The sequence below is a fragment of the Ranitomeya variabilis genome, chromosome 1 (genome assembly GCF_051348905.1).
Source record: "Ranitomeya variabilis isolate aRanVar5 chromosome 1, aRanVar5.hap1, whole genome shotgun sequence".
Taxonomy (NCBI): Eukaryota; Metazoa; Chordata; class Amphibia; order Anura; family Dendrobatidae; genus Ranitomeya; species Ranitomeya variabilis.
In genome coordinates, this window is record NC_135232.1 from 201463363 (window position 1) to 201482118 (window position 18756).

Consider the following 18756-nt stretch of genomic DNA (forward strand, 5'->3'; position numbering starts at 1 on the left):
TCAAACTCTGATCAGTGCCTGATAGTGGCAACTGCTATGCAATTCTGTCTACAACACTGCTCTAGTGAATCAAAGGCAGTGGAGTCTGTCTCCGTTAGCTTATCGTGACCTATCAGGGTTTATTTAAACCAGAAGACCCGTTTTAGGGTAGGTTCATTCTTTAAAATGTTCTACTCCATATTTTCTGGTTCATATTTAGCCAATGATCAATGAGAAAGCATCAAGATACCGCAATACAATCCAAGCACTTCACGCTATGCATAACGGGAAGGTGGGGGTGGTTTAGGTAATGTTCACGCAGAGTTTTTAGGGAGATAAATATGAAGTTCTTTTCAAGAGAAATCAACATCCGGATCCATATGATTTTAGGCTAGGTTTTCAGATCTGAGACATAAAGAGTTTTTGAAGTTTTCCAAGTACTTTTTTCTCTCCACTCAATTTAAAAAAAATATTTTTGACAGTACAGGGTTAAGTTTTCAACCGTTTCAGCCTCGAATGGAATCTGCTTCAAATAAGTGAAATGTCACTTTTTTTCTTGGCGGGATTTTCAAAGTTTCATTGGAACAAAAGTGTGAAATAAAAATTGCTGTATGGACCACAATATAAATTTCTTATTGAAATTTAAACAAAGATTACTCGAGTATTTAAAATTCCAATCCACGTTTATTCTCCAGCATGCAGATGAGATTTGGTACAGCCTCGTTAGTGATAAGCGAATATACTCATTACTCGAGATTTCTCGAGCACGCTCGGGTGTCCTCTGAGTATTTTTTAGTACTCGGAGATTTAGTTTTCCTCACCTCAGCTTAATGATTTACATCTCTTAGCCTGCTTGATTACATGTGGGGATTCCCTAGCAACCAGGCAACCCCCACATGTACTTATGCTGGCTAACAGATGTAAATCATTCAGCTGCAGCAAGAAAAACTAAATCTCCGAGCACTAAAAAATACCCAGAGGACCCCCGAGCATGCTCGAGAAATCTTGAGTAACGAGTATACTCGCTCATCACTAATCCTCGTCCACTTTGTTGATTCTGAATGACCTATGGATTTTCACCCACAAATCCAAAAGGAAAATGCACAGTTTATATGCCACGTGTGAACCTACTTTCCAGTGTAGATGTAGCGCTTATCGGAATTTGTATTTATCCTTGGCAACGCGATTTAAATGTTATTTATAGGGAACCTGTCTCCAGGTTTTCACCATATATAATACGGCCTCCACCATTAAGACATCTTTGACTGCATACTAGAATGCTGTAAAAAAAAAAAAAAGTTCCCAATCCCCTCTCCCTGATCCCAGAAAAGAGCTTTTATTATGCTCCGAAAGTGCGGTCAGGTCTGATGGGCGTCTCTGGTCTTCATCCGGCGCCTTTTCTCTTCTCTAAACCGCCATCCTACTTCCCTGCTTTGTGTGGATGACGTGTCCTACATCATCCACACCGTGTCCCCCTATCACGCTGCTGTGCACGTGCCCTTCTCCCTGCCCTGCCAGGGGCAGAGCACAGTTCTGTAATGCGCTTATGACCTGGAAATAATGATGGCGCAAGCGCACTACAGCACTTTGCTCTGCTCTCATCAGGGCTGGAAGAAGGACACTTCCACAGGAGCTCGGTTGGGGGGCACTGTGTGGATGACATGGGATGCATCATCCACATGAAGGAAGAAGGAGAACAGTGATTGAAGGATGAGGGGAGGTGCCGGATCAAAATCAGAGATGCCCATCAGACCGTACTGCGCCATCTGGGATCTGCATAGGGCATTGGGGATTTATTTATTTTTTTTACAACATTCTAGTATGCACTAAGTGAGGCGTTAATGGTGGTGGCCATATTTTATACGGGGAAGACCTGATGATCTGCGAGATCCCTTTAATTTATCTACACTCTTTAGATAGAGCCATAGATCGGCAGCACACTATATCCATTAAATTCCTGTTATCGTTTTTTTGTGATAGATGCTTCTGTACTTTTTATGCCCCACACCTCAGCCTAAAGGATTTTTTTCTGTTGTGTTGCTCAGGTTTCACTGAACATCAATGCAAATGCTGAGAAGAAGGGAAGATGATGCAACAGCGCACAGGGCCGGGTGCATGGACTTTGAGTGTCCTTGAAGTTCAGTTAGCTCCCTATCCGTGCAAGGCATATTTGGCTCGCACAGTAATGCTTTTATTTTGTGCAGTGTGTACTGCTGGAACAGTAATGGATTTAGGAAGGAGCGAACATCTTGTCTTTTATTTAAGAACAGCTTTGAGAGCTCGACCACAATGCAATAGGTTGTAGTTTTATGTCCATGTATAAATTATTTATTTTTTCCCATTATGACAGGCCAGTCCACTGTTAAGCCTCCTAGAATACATAGTGAAACCTCTGATGAATATATTTGAGTTACCAATTTAATTATCACTTGTTTTTAATACCTGCGGTTCGGCATGGAAAGGTTGGTATTAATAAAAAAAAAAATGTTTTGGAATACGAAGGCTCTTCATTCCCGCAGCACAGCCCGCCTAAATGTGGCAGCTTCCATTTCTGCCATTGTTTCCTCCAGCCACAGGGCAGCAGCAGCAGTTTTCCATGCCTTTATAGGTGTTGTGCCTGCACACAGCACCTCTCGATGAGTGCTACCATCCATTATACCTATCTCTTACCCGACGGTATTACGGTACCCTATTTTGTGTGCGCTTTTGTTCCTCTCCAATTTATTTATAACACACTGAAGAAATTCAGGAGTATCACAGTCGAAACCATCAGAAGATGACTTCCCTCAAAGCAAAATATTTCTAAATTATTCAAAAACTACTAGTCTAAAATTAAGATCTAGAGCTCGATTCATCAAGACTAACGTTGGATAAACTACACAGCCGGAGTTTAGAATTGTATTTGCGACTACTGTATCATTTACCGCGCCTCAATAATTGAATGTTAAAGAACAAAGTTTATTTTAGTCAATGGATCTTGGAATAATAATAATTTACACATTTGGATGTGTTTAAAAAAAATGTTCCTGTGCTGAGATAATCTTATACATGTGTCCCTGCTGTGTATTGTGTAATGGCTCTGTTTGCACGGTGAGACACGGCCATTACACAGCACACAGCAGGGGCACATTTATAAGATTATCTCAGCACAGGAACATTTTTAACACATCCATTTGTGGAAATTATTTTTATTCCAAGATCTATTTTTTAAAATGTACTTTGTTCGCTAAACAACCACTTTAAGGCCCCCATACACATTAGACTAACAGCGACTGAGCCTGCCAGTATTGACGGGTTAGGGCACGTTCAGTATTTGGTCAGCATTTTACCTCAGTAAAAAACCAGGAGTGGGTGATAAATACAGAAGTGGTGACGTATTTCCATTATACTTTTCCTCTGATTGTTCCACTCCTGGTTTTGGCTTATAATACTGATGTGAAATACTGACCAAATACTGAACGTGTGAACGTGGCCTTACGCTGAAAGTCTAATGTCTGACTGTCCCCCGACAGATGATGTCAGGGGAGGGGAGGTTCCTGAATATCCCATTTCTGATGTCTGGCGGCATTTCCCTCATAGAGAACACAGTAGTTCTATGCCAGTTCAGTGCTTCTTGTATGAAGGAGTCCGGTGCGTGAACCCAGTGCTAGCCTGCTCCGATATGCAGAACAGTCACATCCGCAATTGCATGTATGGATTTTATACTTTTTGTTCTTTTGTAGGGATCTCACTCCTCACTAGAGTCTCTGTCTGGGTGCACAGTCCAGTTAATGCTCACCCTGCATTTATGTCCTCTGTTTGGCTAGGTGCCAGGATAGCTGGTGTATACCGGACCTATCCATAGTGCCCCCTTCAACAGATATCAAGAGTCATTTTGGCATCCTTTGGGTCAGCATATGTTGATACATCTACTTTTTAACCATATAGAACCGTGCAGAAGTTCACATAGTCAAATGCGCATTTCAATACCGAAGCATCCAGCCTAACCAAACTGTAAATTATTTATTCATTCTTTTTTAATATGGAAGCCTGTTAGTGACCTATTGTCATGGGGTACTAATTTACTGGCATAAGTTAATTGTATACTTTAGGATACCCCCCTATGGCGTTCCTATGACGGAAGGATCAGGTTTGATGTGAGCTGAGCCCAAGGATTGTGGCCTGGTTGACTAGAACAAAAGACTACAATGCAGCGAGGAGACGCACCACTACGTTACCTATGATCATCGCCTGAGTATATTTACTAAGCTGTCATTTTTTTTATATCCTTATTGTGAGTTTATGATTTTTTTTTTTTTATGGAATTGCTAAGATATTGGGCAAACTTATTTATGCAGCTAGCAAAGGCGTTCTAGCCTTCCCTCATTGAATGTGACTCCCATTGCTCCCAGTGGACACCCATCACTAAGCTCTGAGCTTTAGCTGTTTTTGATGATCTTGGTCCTATAAATTCTTGATGTGACAGATCAGAACATCTGAGAGTCACCCACTTCTGAATAAACTTGTCATCCCATCACATTCCCGAGTGAATTACCGTAGACCTTTTGTGAAGGCTGTCGCTCCCCAATATGTTTCATCTGCCAGGAAAACTCCGCCATTACCCAGTGTACAGAGGATATGATCAAGTCCACAGATATATAGCCCAAGTCCATGTTTCCTACACCCCTGGCTGTACCTTCTGTCATAGACTCTCCTTGTACTCGTCAGTGCTTGTTACAAATTCATTCATAATTAAGAGGCAAAGCGTCTTGTGTGGAAAATTAGTTCAAAAGATTTTTTTTTTTCCTTTGCTCCTCCACCTTTCTTCCCTGGGGCTCCCCTAAAGCCTGACAACATGGGTGGATTACCAGAAAAAGAACTCCTTATTAACTATTTAAACACCATCATCACTTTATCAATGGTTCTTTATCATACCTCCTGTACTTTTCCTCTGTAAATTTAAAGTCCGTTTTGCAATGTACTTTATTTTCCAATGATGGCCAACGAGCTCAGGAATGTAGATGCCAAAACTTATAGGATGTTTTTATAATGGAAGTTCTAGCTGTCTGGCTACTAAAGTATCCAACTAATGGAACGAAATCCAGTAATAGGCGTATGTGTGTAGTTTTTCTAGTGTAGGTCGCCCCTATTTTTCAGCAGGGCTGTTGATGGAGATTTCTCAATACCGGTTCAAGGGAAAAGTGGAGCAATTTCCCATGACTATAAATTAGGTTACAGCTATTGTTTTCCGAAGGCCTTCTGAAAAGATCTGAGATCTGGTTGCAGTCGGCCGCTGCTGTCCTTTTCCCATGCACCGGTTTCATACACTGATGTGTTTTTCATCAGGGTGAACTGAATTTTATGTCGCATTGTGCATTTGTTCTAACTATACTTTACGTACTTGTTCTACTTAATGTGTAATGCTCCGCGGATAGCGACGGCGCTATAGGGATAAATGGTCGTCTAGAGGATGGCACTGATGAGAGGGAAGCTGACACAAGGCAAGTAGTAACATAAAGCACTAGAGAAACAGAAGGAGGTGGTTGCTAAGAGAGGGGAGTGAGAATAAGAGCTGGTGAATAGGAGAACAGAGCAAGGGATTGCATTCCGTGCTGTTGGCTGCTTTGATCTCCTGCCAAGAGAACCTGCAAGGTCGGAGCCAGCAGCCCTAAAGTTCCGGATATGTGAGGCTTGTGGAATGCTGGAGTGCATGTATGAAGTGTGTGTAATGTGTTTGATAGGTGCTCTCACCATTCGCCCAGCTCCACCAAGAGCACTGCACAAAGTAACGTCTGAGAACACAACTTTCAAAGGGATTGCAGACATGTATGACCCTTTAGATCTAAAAACAGAGGTCTTAAAGGTGCACTTCATTAAACTCCCTCCACTTGAAAGTGCTTTTTACACTGACGCTGAACTAATTTTTTATTGTTTTTAAAAACCCAGATATGCGCTAGTTGTCTCATTGCGCTATGCGGAGGCAGTTGTTTTAGATGCTGTTGCGTGGGATGTATATATTCCAGAGGTATACTAGCTGCATCCTATGGCATCATTGTACCTTCTCCCAGACACAAGGAGGTGGCTGCCGGAGACTTGGAGGGTCATGCAGACTTTGACGCTCAATTTGCCTTTGAAAAATCTACTGTGAGTTTTATTCGAAGCTGACCCTGATTACGATGGCTAGCAATTCTGCAGGAGGACTAGCCTCATCATAATTCTGTGGGGTGAATTCACAGGCTTTGTGTATAAAATCTGCAGTTGCTATAGAATGTAAAATCTGATCTTTTCCAGAATGTGCAAATGACGGATAAAACCACATCTACACATGCATTGCCGATTTCCTTTTGCCATGTTTTATGCACGCATTCAGAGACAGAATCTCCATCATGTGAACATGGCTATAATTGCTCATGCGCGTCAGATTAATGAAGCACTCGTAATACATTTCTTTATTTGCTAAATTTGTTTGAATTATTGTGTTGTGTAATGTAAGTCCAACAAAATATTTACCAATCGCTGTCTTCCCAGGGTTTCAGCGCTGCTCTCTTCCTCTTCGCACTCGCGTAACTGAAATTCTGACTCGCTGGGTCACACTGCGGTCTATGTGATCCAAGAGTTGCTATTAGTGTAAGCCTATGGAACTTCATTCTGCCACTCCATAGACTTACAATGCAAGGCAGGGATGTGAAACTCAAATACACAGAGGGCCAAAGTTTAAACCTTGGACAAAGTCACAGGCCAACCTTAAAAATTATTTTAAAAAAAATGTCTACAACTGAGCAAGTTTTTACTTATCATCAGCATATGGCCTAATTTAAATGTAATAACAAAGAATAAAAAACCTTGAATAAAACAGATAATAAAGTATGATGCAAACAAAAAAAAGTGCCCCCAAACACCATATGATACCCCTACAGCGAATTCCTCCACAGTACTCTCCACACGCACGGTATGATGACCCTACTGTAACCCATCCCTCAATCCCCCAACAAAGAATGGTGACTCCATCACAGTATGATTCTCTAACTGTAATCCCCACACAGTATAATGGCCACAAAAAGTGCTCCATACAGTATAACTGGGCCCTGCAATTCCTTCTGTACAGTATAATGGCCCCACATAGCGCTGTATACAGTAAAATGGCCCCACATAGTACTCCATACAGTTTATTGGCCTCAAAAAGTCCTCCATACATTATAATGCACCCCACATAGTGCTCTATACAGTTTAATGGGCCCCATATAGTCGTCCATACATTATAATGTGCCTCACATAGTGCTCCATACAGTGTAATGGGCCCACATTGAAAAAAAAATTCATACTCGCCTCTGCTCGTTCCACCGCTGCTTTGGTGTCTTCAAATCCTCTGCACATCTCAGTACAGCGGGCACATTGTAATGATGTAATAACGCCCACTGCGCTAAGACGGCAGATGCAGAGGGGGAATAATGGAGAGGGAGCATCAGCTGATTGCTTTCAGCTATATTGGCATCTTGGATGCTGATACTGTTGAAAGTGCTATGCTGGGTGGGCCAAATATACTTGGGGGAACCTGCCCAGGGTTGCGGGCCAAATGTACTTACCCTGCGGGCCAGATTTGGCCTGTAGGCTACAGTTCAACGTGTGTTGTAAGGCTAGGGTCACTCGACTGTTTTTCTCCCATCCGAGAAAGTCGGGATGATTGTGCTAATAGTTTGATCAGAGTGTTATCCAAGTTTCTTGGTTGTGGAGAATTGAAGAAAAAAAAATATCCCACTTCATTCTTCAGTCTGTGAAAATTGGACCCATAGACATGAATGGCCGAGTGCAATCCGATTATCAGATGCAACTTGTGCATACAACTGCATGCTTCAAATCGGACATGTGCACTGTCCCAAGGAATAACATGGCCCGGTGATATCCGTCATTTTGACTTTTACGGTCGTGTGCACTGGCCCTAAAAACGACTTGAGGCTCAGGCTCACACCTAGACCCCAGTGTGATCCGGCGAGTTCGGATTTCAGCCATGTGAGTGAGAACAGCGCTGGAGCAGCGCTGAAAAATGTGGAAGATGGCGACCGGCAAGTATTTTATTGCGTGTACATTAGCAATTAAAGCATTTCTTGAGAGTGCTTCTTTAATGCGGCATCAGGTAAAAATATCCGTGCATTGCCCTGTCATCATGTTAATAATTATTTTAATTTATTATTTATAACCATTTCTGGTACAAGTTTATGACACCAAGCATGGCTCCAAAAAATGAAAGCAAACCACGCCGTGATCATGTTTGGTGTGTATGTTCAGCAAAGTATCGGAAAGGGCGACTGTCAAACATCAGGCTGGACTCCGCCAACATAGTTTTTCCAACCATATTATATCGTATAGACTATGGTTTCCAATGTAAGGGCATTGCAATTGGCCTAGACATGTGCAACTGTATATCACAACTGCAATTCCTCCCCCCTCATATTAGAAAGCATACGCTATGCATTATATATATATTGCTGAAAAATATTGTCAAGGGGATATCGACGTCATGTATGACAAAGGTCACTCCTTGCTATTTGTCTGACTATCATCTTCTGGTGTGATAGGCCAAACATATACTCCAAACCTGAACATGACCTTCTGATCAGTCTCTGCACACTTGTGTGGCCTGGAGTTCCACTATGAAAGGAACAAAAACATTGAGGGGTGCGATTTCCCCTTTATTCTCAGAATAGGTGGGGTCCCAAAGATCCAATCCCAGAGCTACTCATCATAAAGTGTAGGAGCCATGTAAGATGTGATGTCTCCATTAATGTGCTGCTTCATACAGTAAGAGACTACAAACTGTACTTGTGTGACCCCTAGTGGAAAAAGAATGGAACTGCATCTGGAATGGTCTTACTACCCTGCTGCACTACAAAATGTACTACTCACGTCTAAACCCTCAATGTCCTTTTAATCTAAAGTGTCTAATATGAAATATAATATAAAACCGTTATTATAGTAGTAATGGTAATGCAGTTTCTGAATGCACCAATTATATGTATTTAAGGAAGTATTCCACAATTGAAAAACCTTTTTTATGTACATCAAATAATGGTAAATAGAAGTAATTCTTCATTTTAGGCATTTGTATTCATTGTTCTATACATTGTATATGAAGCAAAGTGTTGGGATGACTATGATTGATCCGAAGGAGTAATAAGTTACTACATACAAGTGCTTCTTACTAAATTAGGATAGTATCAAAAAGTTAATTTATTTCAGTTCAATGCAAACTGTGAAACTCCTATATTATATAGAGTCATTACAAACAGAGTGATCTATTTCAAGTGTTTATTTCTGTTAATGTTGATGATTATGGCTTATATCCGATGAAAACCCAAAAGTCATTATCTCGGTAAATTAGAATGCTTTATAACACCATCTTGAAAAATTATTTTAAAATCTGAAATGTTAGCCTACTGAAATGTATGTTCAGTAAATGCACTCAATACTTGGTCGGGGCTCTTTTTGCATCAATTACTGCATCAATGCGGCGTGGCATGGAGGCGATTAGTCTGTGGTACTGCTGAGGTTTTATGGAAGCCCAGGTTGCTTTGATGGCAGCCTTCAGCTCCTCTGCATTGTTGGGTCTGGTGTCTTATCTTCCTCTTGACACTATCCCATAGATTCTCTATGGGGTTAAGGTCAGGCGAGTTTGTGGCCAATCAAGCACACTGATACTGTTGTACTTTTGGCAGTGTGGACAGGTGCCAAGTCCTGCTGGAGAATGACATTTCCTTCCCCAAAAAGCTTGTCTGCAGAGGGAAGCATGAAATGCTCTAAAATTTTCTAGTAGACGGCTGCGCTGACTTTGGTCTTGATAAAACACAGTGGACCTACACCAGCAGATGACATGGTTCCCCAAACCATCACCGATTGTGGAAACTTCACCCTAGACCTCAGGCAGCTTGGATTGTGGCCTCTGTCTCCACTCTTCCTCCAGACTCTGGGACCTTGATTTCCAAATGAAATGCTAAATTTGCTTTCATTAGAAAACACCTTGAACCACTGAGCAACAGTCCAGTTCTTTTTCTCCTCGACCCAGGAGTTGTCTATTGGTCCTGAGTGGCTTGACACAAGGAATGCGACACTTGTAACCCATGTCCTGGATACGTCTGTGTGTGGTGGCTCTTCAAGCAATGACTCCTTTCAATGCTGCGGTTATTCCGGTTGGTTGTGCACCTTTTTCTACCACACTTTTTCCTTCCAATCCACCTTCCATTAATATGTTTTGGATACAGCACTCAGTGAACAGCCAGCTTCTTTAGCAATGACCTTTTGTGGCTTACCCTCCTTGTGGAGTGTGTCAGTGACTGCCTTCTGGACATTGTCAAGTCAGCAGTCTTCCCCATGATTGTGGAGCCTACTGAAACAGACCAAGGGTCTTTTTAAACGCTTAGGAAGACTTTGCCGGTGTTTTTTGTTAATTATTCTAATTATGACTTTTGGGTATTCATTGGCTGTAAGCCATAATCATCAACATTAACAGAAATAAACACATGAAATAGATCACTCTGTAATGACTATATAAAATGAGTTTCACTTTTTGTATAGAAGAACTGAAATAAATTAACTTTTTGATGATATTCTAATTTTGTGAAAAGCACCTGTACCACCTGTTAGTGTGAAACCTTGCGTTGCACTCCTCCTTGTCAGATATTTAATGAAAGCTTATTTCCCATAGATGTCAGTATATATTGAGCACTGACAAATTTGGTTAAACGTATTCTCGTTTTGTCTTCTAGGCTAAGCGGGCGGTGCAGAGAGGGGCTACAGCGGTTATCTTTGACGTCTCGGACAACCCTGAGGCTGTGGAGCAGGTATGTGCTGAATAAAGGCGCTCCGATTGTCACTGCTTTCTTACAGAGCTGAGCAGTGAGGTTCAGTGTTCTGTCTCTGCATCCTCTTAATGACTATTTTTGATGATCCAGACGCCATTCTTCTCCCAGTGTTCAATGCCTACCACTAAAGGTCTATGCAGTGACCTGTGATTTCCAGAACGTGAAGCAACCGCAGATGTGTAGACAGTGAGCTCCCTGAGAAAACAAGTCATTGACAGCAGAGACAGGCGGACATTCCATTGGGACAAGAAGAAAGGGAGACCACTTACCACCTCCACAGCAGCAAGCAGATTCCATCACAGACACATAAAGGGGGACGTTATGATGAGTTATTGGACTGCAAAATGCCCATATACTACTCTTGGTTCCACCACTGAGGAATGGGGCTTCCAATCACGTAGGGAGAGATCAGTGAAGAATACTTGTCTTTCGTTAGTTCTCTGGCTTTGCAGGTGGAGTTGTGATTGAAAGAGAGTCTGTCATCCCCTGTAGAGGACTTACCCTAAATAAAGCTCATACCTGCAGTATAGATTTTTCTCCTTTAATTTTCAAGAAAATGGTTTTATTATATATGCAAATAAGGGCTCTTCAGTGCACCCTTGGCATGGTTTAACAATCGGGGTACCCGTCTGTTTCCGTAATAAACATGATGACCATCTCCCCTTTGCTTGACTGACAGCGCTCAGAGTGGGCACTGCCTGAAGTTAACCATTGGCCCTGCACATCTACATCAGTAATGCAGTGTGCGCAGTGTCAGTGTGAGTACTAAGTGGCTGAATGATCCTGTGTGCCACAAGACAGGAGCGAGAGATAAGAGCGTGCCCGCACTGACGCGGAGTGTGTGCTCCTGTTTCCCTCCTGCAGTGTCAGTGCCAAGGTGCCCGACCAGGGATTCACTTCAGGGGGAGGTGCGCAGTATGTGGTTATCCGGAGTGGAACATTGCATTAAACCACGTCATGTGTGCACCAAGGAACAATGAACTGTTTTTCTGTACAACTAAATACCGCAGGTATGAGTTTTACATGAGCTAAGTGACCCATAGGTCTGCATACATGGTTTAATTCGAGCTTTGGGTGTGACCGACTCCCATCAGACAAATCAGCTCAATGATTGCAAACAATGCTTAATTTTGACGTTTGTCTTGAAAATGAGACTTTTTTTTGTTATTTATAATGCTCATTTGTTGCAGCTGAATCAAGGCTTGGAAGATCCACTTAAGAGGCCAGTTGTATATATGAAAGGCACTGATGCTATGAAACTGATGAATATCGTCAATAAGCAGAAAGGTGCCCGAGCAAGAATTCAGCATCGTCCTCCTCGGGTAAGCGTCGTGCTGCTGGTGTAATAGTGAAGTGGATTGTAATGCCACTGCTGCCCTAAGGTTGGAGAGTAAGGTTTGATTCAATGTATTTGGCAGTAATTGTTTTCCTTTTTCTTTTCAGCAACCTACTGAGTACTTTGATATGGGCATCTTCTTGGCCTTCTTTGTGGTGGTGTCCCTGGTCTGCCTTATCCTTCTTATCAAGATCAAATTAAAGCAAAGAAGAAGTCAGGTATTCATTGGTTGTATTAACACTATATTGTATCTAAATTTATCATTTGTTTGCTTTTTGTTTTATCAAGATACTGAACTTAAAGGGGTTGTCCGATGAAAATGAGTTAGCACAAAGGATAGGTGTTATCTTGTTGATCAATGAGGGTCTGACAACTGGGACCTGCACTTATCAGCAAAACATGGAGTGTCAGTGCGCTTGCCTGACCTCCATGCTCCATTCTTTCCCTATGAGGCTGCTGTTCCTTGCATTCAGCTTTTTCCAGCCTCCCTATAAAAGATGAATGGAGCGGTGGTCAAGCACTTAACTGTGACTCCATTTGTAACAGGGATACAAATGTCCCATCTGGGATAAAAGTTCCCCGTTTTGCCAATCTGTGTGAGTCACAGTGGCTGGACCCTCATCAATCAGCAACTCATCATCTATCCTCAGGGCCGGTTTTAGGCAAAGTGGGGCCCTAGGCAAAAGTTTAAAATGGGGCCCCAAATGCTAACATATTGCACCAACAGAAACATTTTGGTTGTAGCTACATGCGCTGATTTCAGGCCACTAAACGAGCGTGATCAACAATATTGAAGTCATTCGCCACTTGTTTCCAGCCTCTTTACACTGGCTGGGGACAGAATGATCACTAGTAAATCAATCTGTCCCCATACAGTATCATCTTAGCAGAATATCTGCAGTTTTAACTGGGCGATGTGCTGATGACAACAATGATTTTTGTTCCGGCATATACTGTACATACATACACCGTACATACACACAGATACACATACCTTACATGCATACACACATACAGTTATATACACAGATAGTATACACATACCGTACATACATATACCATACATACACACAAATACACATACATACACCGTACGTAGACACACAGATACACATACAAATACAGTATATGCAAACACATACATATACCATACATACACACAGATACACATACATATACCATCATACATACACATACCGTACATGCACACATGCATATACCGTACATTCACACAAATGCCGTACACATATACCGTACATACACACAGATACACACACATATACCGTACATACACAGATACAGTTATATACATATAGTACACACATACCGTACATACATATAAAATACACCCAAATGCACATACCGTACATACATACATATACCGTACATGCATACACACACATATACCGAACATACAGATACACATACACGTACCGTACATACACACATACAGTATATACACATACCGTACACACATATACATACACATATACTGTATGTACATGCACATAAACATACATATATACCATATATCCATACAAATTTATTTCACATACACAGATACATACTGTACATGCATACACACACAGCCATACAACTATACCATACATACACACATATACTGTACATACACAGATACACACACACACACACAGATAGAAACATACACATAGATACACACAGATGCACACATACATACACAAGCATATACATACATACATACTAATCTTGTATAGGTGATCAGATGAGCCCTGCAGGTCAGTTCAGCTGGAGAAGGCTGCAGACCCCACTGTGGGGGATGGGGCACAGAGCAGACAGCACCTGATGATAAATTCCCAGTAAGGGAGGAAAAGACTGAAATTCAAAAAGTTCCATGACTAAAATTATAAAGAGATAAGTTATAAAGAGCACTATAACTGCACATTACTTTTCAGGTCACTTCACAGCATACATTTTGCTGCCGTGCTGCCCCTGCAGTGAGCTCCTCCCCCATCTCTTCTCTGTGAGGAGACGCTGCAGCCTGCTCTGAACAGAACAGTGGAGGGAGCAGAAGACCCCCTGTAAGGGTACTGTCACACAGTGCCATTTTGATCGCTACGACTGCACGATCCGTGACGTCGCAGCGATTGTATGATTATCGCTCCAAAGTCGTAGACTGCGGTCACACGTTGCAATCACGGCGCTGGAGCGATGCCGAAGTCCCCGGGTAACCAGGGTAAACATCGGGTAACTAAGCGCAGGGCCGCGCTTAGTAACCCGATGTTTACCCTGGTTACCAGCGTAAACGTAAAAAAACAAACAGTACATACTTACATTCCGGTGTCTGTCCTCCGGCGTCTCAGCTTCTCTGCACTGTGTAAGCACAGCGGCCGGAAAGCACAGCGGTGACGTCAGACGTCACCGCTGTGCTCGCTTTCTGGCTGGCCGGCGCTCACAGTGCAGAGAAGCTGAGACGCCGGAGGACAGACACCAGAATGTAAGTATGTACTGTTTGTTTTTTTTTACGTTTACTCTGGTAACCACGGTAAACATCGGGTTACTAAGCGCGGCCCTGCGCTTAGTTACCCGATGTTTACCCTGGTTACAAGCGAACGCATCGCTGGATCGCTGTCACACACAACGATCCAGCGATGTCAGCGGGTGATCAAGCGACGAAAGAAAGTTCCAAACGATCTGCTACGACGTACGATTCTCAGCAGGATCCCTGATCGCTGCTGCGTGTCAGACACTGCGATATCGTATGGATATCGCTAGAACGTCACGAATCGTACCGTCGTAGCGATCAAAATGGCACTGTGTGACAGTACCCTAAGTCCTGCTCTTCCTCCATGATGGCTCTATGTGCTGTGCAGCCGGGGCCCCTGACTGTAGGCGAGTACTCACGATTGGGACGCTCCATGCAGGGGGACAGACGGCAGCCAGTGAACGCTCTCCTCAGTCTGGTCACTGTGAGGTAAGGAAAGCGTTCATTGGCCAGCGTCTCTCCCTGCATGACACGCCCCCTTTTTGATCTCCTGCACTTCGCGCCCCGCTCTCTCCCCGACACTCGGTGTTCCATGATTACAGGAGGGAGTGAGAGGGGCCCGACCCTGCATGATACCGGGCCTGCCTGCAGGGGCCCCCCTCCACCTCTGGGCCCTGGAGCAGTGCCATCAACAGTATGTCTGCCCCTGGCTGGGGGCCCCTAGGGCAGCGGGGGCCCCAGGCAGCTGCCTAGTCTGCCTGCCCCTAACGCCGGCCCTGCCTATCCTGTTGATAGGTGATAATTTGTTTTCACTGGACAGCCCCTTTAAGTTCCCTTGCTAGAGGCATATACGGCTACTTTCACACTAGCGTCATCCGACGCACATCGCAATGCGTCGTTATGTAGAAAAAACGCATCCTGCAAAGTTGCCCGCAGGATGCGTTTTTTCTCCATAGACTTATACATAGCGACGCATTGCGACGGAGTGCCATACGTCGCATCCGTCGTGCGACGGATGCGTCGTGTTTTGGCGGACCATCTGCACAAAAAAGCATGTAACGTTTTTTGGTCTGTCGGTTCCGCTTTTTCTGACCACGCATGCGCGGCTGCAACTCCGCCCCCTCCTCCCCACTCATCACACTGGTCAGCGGATGCGTCAGAAGACTGCATCCGCTGCCCACGTTGTGATTAATTAACACACTGTCCGTCGGGCCGTCGGTTTGCGACGGCCCGTGCCGACAGACTAGTGTGAAAGTAGCCTAAGGCATAAACCAGTAACGCCATATGGCTCCAGATTGTATACTTTGCATCCTGAGTGATGTTTATTAGCTTTTGGTATTATGTTCATTTCTGCAGAAAAAGAAGTTTAGTATCCAGCTATAAATCTGTCACAGTGTAACTGCGGAATAGCAAATGGGCTCCTATGCTATCCCTCAGGCTAGGGGGACCCTAGTTATCCCTGTCGCCAGGATTACCCCTGAAGGTGGGGACTCCTTGGTCTCATTTCTCACTATGCTTCTGAGTAGCACTAATCTATTAAGTGTATGAGAAGAACAAAAATAAGACAGACAGGGCCAAATAGCACAGTCACACAGCACTTTCCCAGGAAACACACAAACAAAATTGCCTGTGAGGCAGCAAAGTAAGGGTACCGTCACACATTGAAATTTCCATCGCTACGACGTTACGATTCGTGACGTTCTAGCGATATCGTTACGATATCGCTGTGTCTGACACGCTACTGTGATCAGACACCCTGCTGAGAATCGTACGTCGTAGCAGATCGTTTGGAACTTTCTTTCGTCGCTTGATCACCCGCTGACATCGCTGGATCGTTGTGTGTGACAGCGATCCAGCGATGTCTTCGCTTGTAACCAGGGTAAACATCGGGTAACTAAGCGCAGGGCCGCGCTTAGTAACCCGATGTTTACCCTGGTTACAAGCGTAAACGTAAAAAAACAAACCGTGCATACTCACCCGTCGGTGTCCTTCAGGTCCCTTGCCGTCTGCTTCCTGCTCTGAGTGCCGGCCGGAAAGTGAGAGCAGAGCGCAGCACCGCTGCGCTCTGCTCTCACTGTACGGCTGCACTCAGAGCAGGAAGCAGACGGCAAGGGACCTGAAGGACACCGACGGGTGAGTATGTACTGTTTGTTTTTTTACGTTTACGCTGGTAACCAGGGTAAACATCGGGTTACTAAGCGTGGCCCTGCGCTTAGTTACCCGATGTTTACCCTGGTTACCCGGGGACTTCGGCATCGCTCCAGCGCCGTGATTGCAACGTGTGACCGCAGTCTACGACGCTGGAGCGATGATTATACGACGCTGCGACGTCACGAATCGTGCCGTCGCAGCGATGAAAATTTCAATGTGTGACGGTACCCTTACATAAAGGCACCAAGGGAAAAGGAAGGGCTTAACCAAACATTGCTCAGAACAACTTTGGAATAACCAACAGTTATCCAGGATTGTGTCCACCTCTCCACACCAGGATAGACTAACTATAGCTGCCATTACCTGCATAGCAAAGCCAGCATATACAGAAGGAAAACAGACATGACTGGTTCTCGCACAGCATGTGTGACTAAAGGAGATTAATAAACATTCGCCCAGCAAAGATTTATTGCTAACCTACCTGCCCTTTGAGTTGACACCCAAGTCACTCTGCGCTGATCATAGCTATCAATGGAGTTGAAAGAGGGTAAGAGTCTGTGGATTGCACAGACCCTGACGCCGCCATGACGGTTGGTGATACTTGCAAAGACCTCCTTATCACAGTGGTAAACCAAATTTCCCCTTTGTTATAAAACTTTCTGCAGTCATAAAACGTAACTGTCTGACATATTTGTTTTTTATGGTTCTGAAAGTTACCACCAAATGACATTGTAGAAGATCTACCCAGGCCAGGATAGCATGCTGTGCGTTGAAAAACAGACCAGGGCTAATTGATTGGAGTAATCATGGTAATGATCTTCTTACAGAACTCCATGAATAGGATGGCCGTTCAGGCACTGGAAAAAATGGAGACCAGAAAATTCAAGGCCAAGGGCAAAGTACCTCGGGAAGGTAGTTGTGGTGGCCTTGATACATTGAGTAGCAGTTCCACCTCTGACTGTGCCATATGCCTTGAAAAATATATTGATGGAGAGGTAAGATTGATGATGGTTATTATAGAATTCATATTGTATGTGTTCTTTATCTCATTTCAGTGTATTGACAAATATTTTGCAGACTTTTACTTCATGTATTGGATATTTATTTATTGAAAAAATACTCATTGTAGGCAATATCCTTACAGATCAAAGATAATGGGGAGTAATAGCATTATCTATGTCACAAAGTTTTTGCTGCATTATAAAAAATGTTTTTATTTGTCTGAATGTTTCTTTTTGATCCAGTTGAGGTAGTGTTATGTGTATTCTTCAGTACCTCTCAATTGAGTAGTGTCTGATTGAATAATAATTAAAAACACAAGCTTACTGTTGGATGGGGTAACAAGGCTGTTGGCACAGCTATTTATTTATTTTACTCATTTATATAGTGCCCTTAATTCCACAGCACTTTACAGACAGTATCATCTCTGCCCCAATTGGGGCTCACGATCCAGATTCCCTATCAGTATGTCTTTGGAATGTGGGAGGAAAGCAGGAGAACCTGGAGGGAACCCATGCAAACACTGGGAGAACATACAAACTCCTTGCAGATGTTGTCCATGTGCCAATATTCACGTCTTTCTGAGCATGCATGTGCTCTTAGTAGGAGAAATATAAACCACTGCTAGATACCTGGTGGTGGCGGCTTATCTCATGAGAACAAAGACTTGGCCATGCTGAAATCCAACATGCTGTCCTTGCAATTCCCCAAATCTGCCATGGGAGTTGAGACTCCCCCAGACAGATATATGTCCAGCAAGACCCCCTGAATTGGCAGGTTTGACTGACGTCAAACTAATATTTATGACCACCTTTAGTTGTCTTCATTGCGCCTAAAGATATTTTTTTTTGTCTTGCCTAGGAGCTGAGAGTCATTCCTTGTACACATCGATTTCACAAGAGATGTGTGGACCCGTGGCTTTTACAGAATCATACATGTCCACATTGCAGGCACAATATTATAGGTGAGTGTTAGAAAACAAAAATGACTTTTGC

General features: G+C 43.4%; 1 protein-coding gene across 2 annotated transcripts in view; it reads left to right on the forward strand.

Annotated features, from left to right (window-relative positions):
• Positions 1–18756, forward strand: part of ZNRF3 (zinc and ring finger 3) — a 174057-nt gene that overhangs the window by 151067 nt on the left and 4234 nt on the right. For both annotated transcript variants that reach the window (XM_077292036.1, XM_077292047.1), the window contains exons 3-7: positions 10716–10790; positions 12002–12133; positions 12255–12365; positions 17590–17757; positions 18623–18725. In XM_077292036.1, the coding sequence (XP_077148151.1) occupies positions 10716–10790; positions 12002–12133; positions 12255–12365; positions 17590–17757; positions 18623–18725 (589 nt within the window). The remainder of the gene's footprint in view (positions 1–10715; positions 10791–12001; positions 12134–12254; positions 12366–17589; positions 17758–18622; positions 18726–18756) is intronic.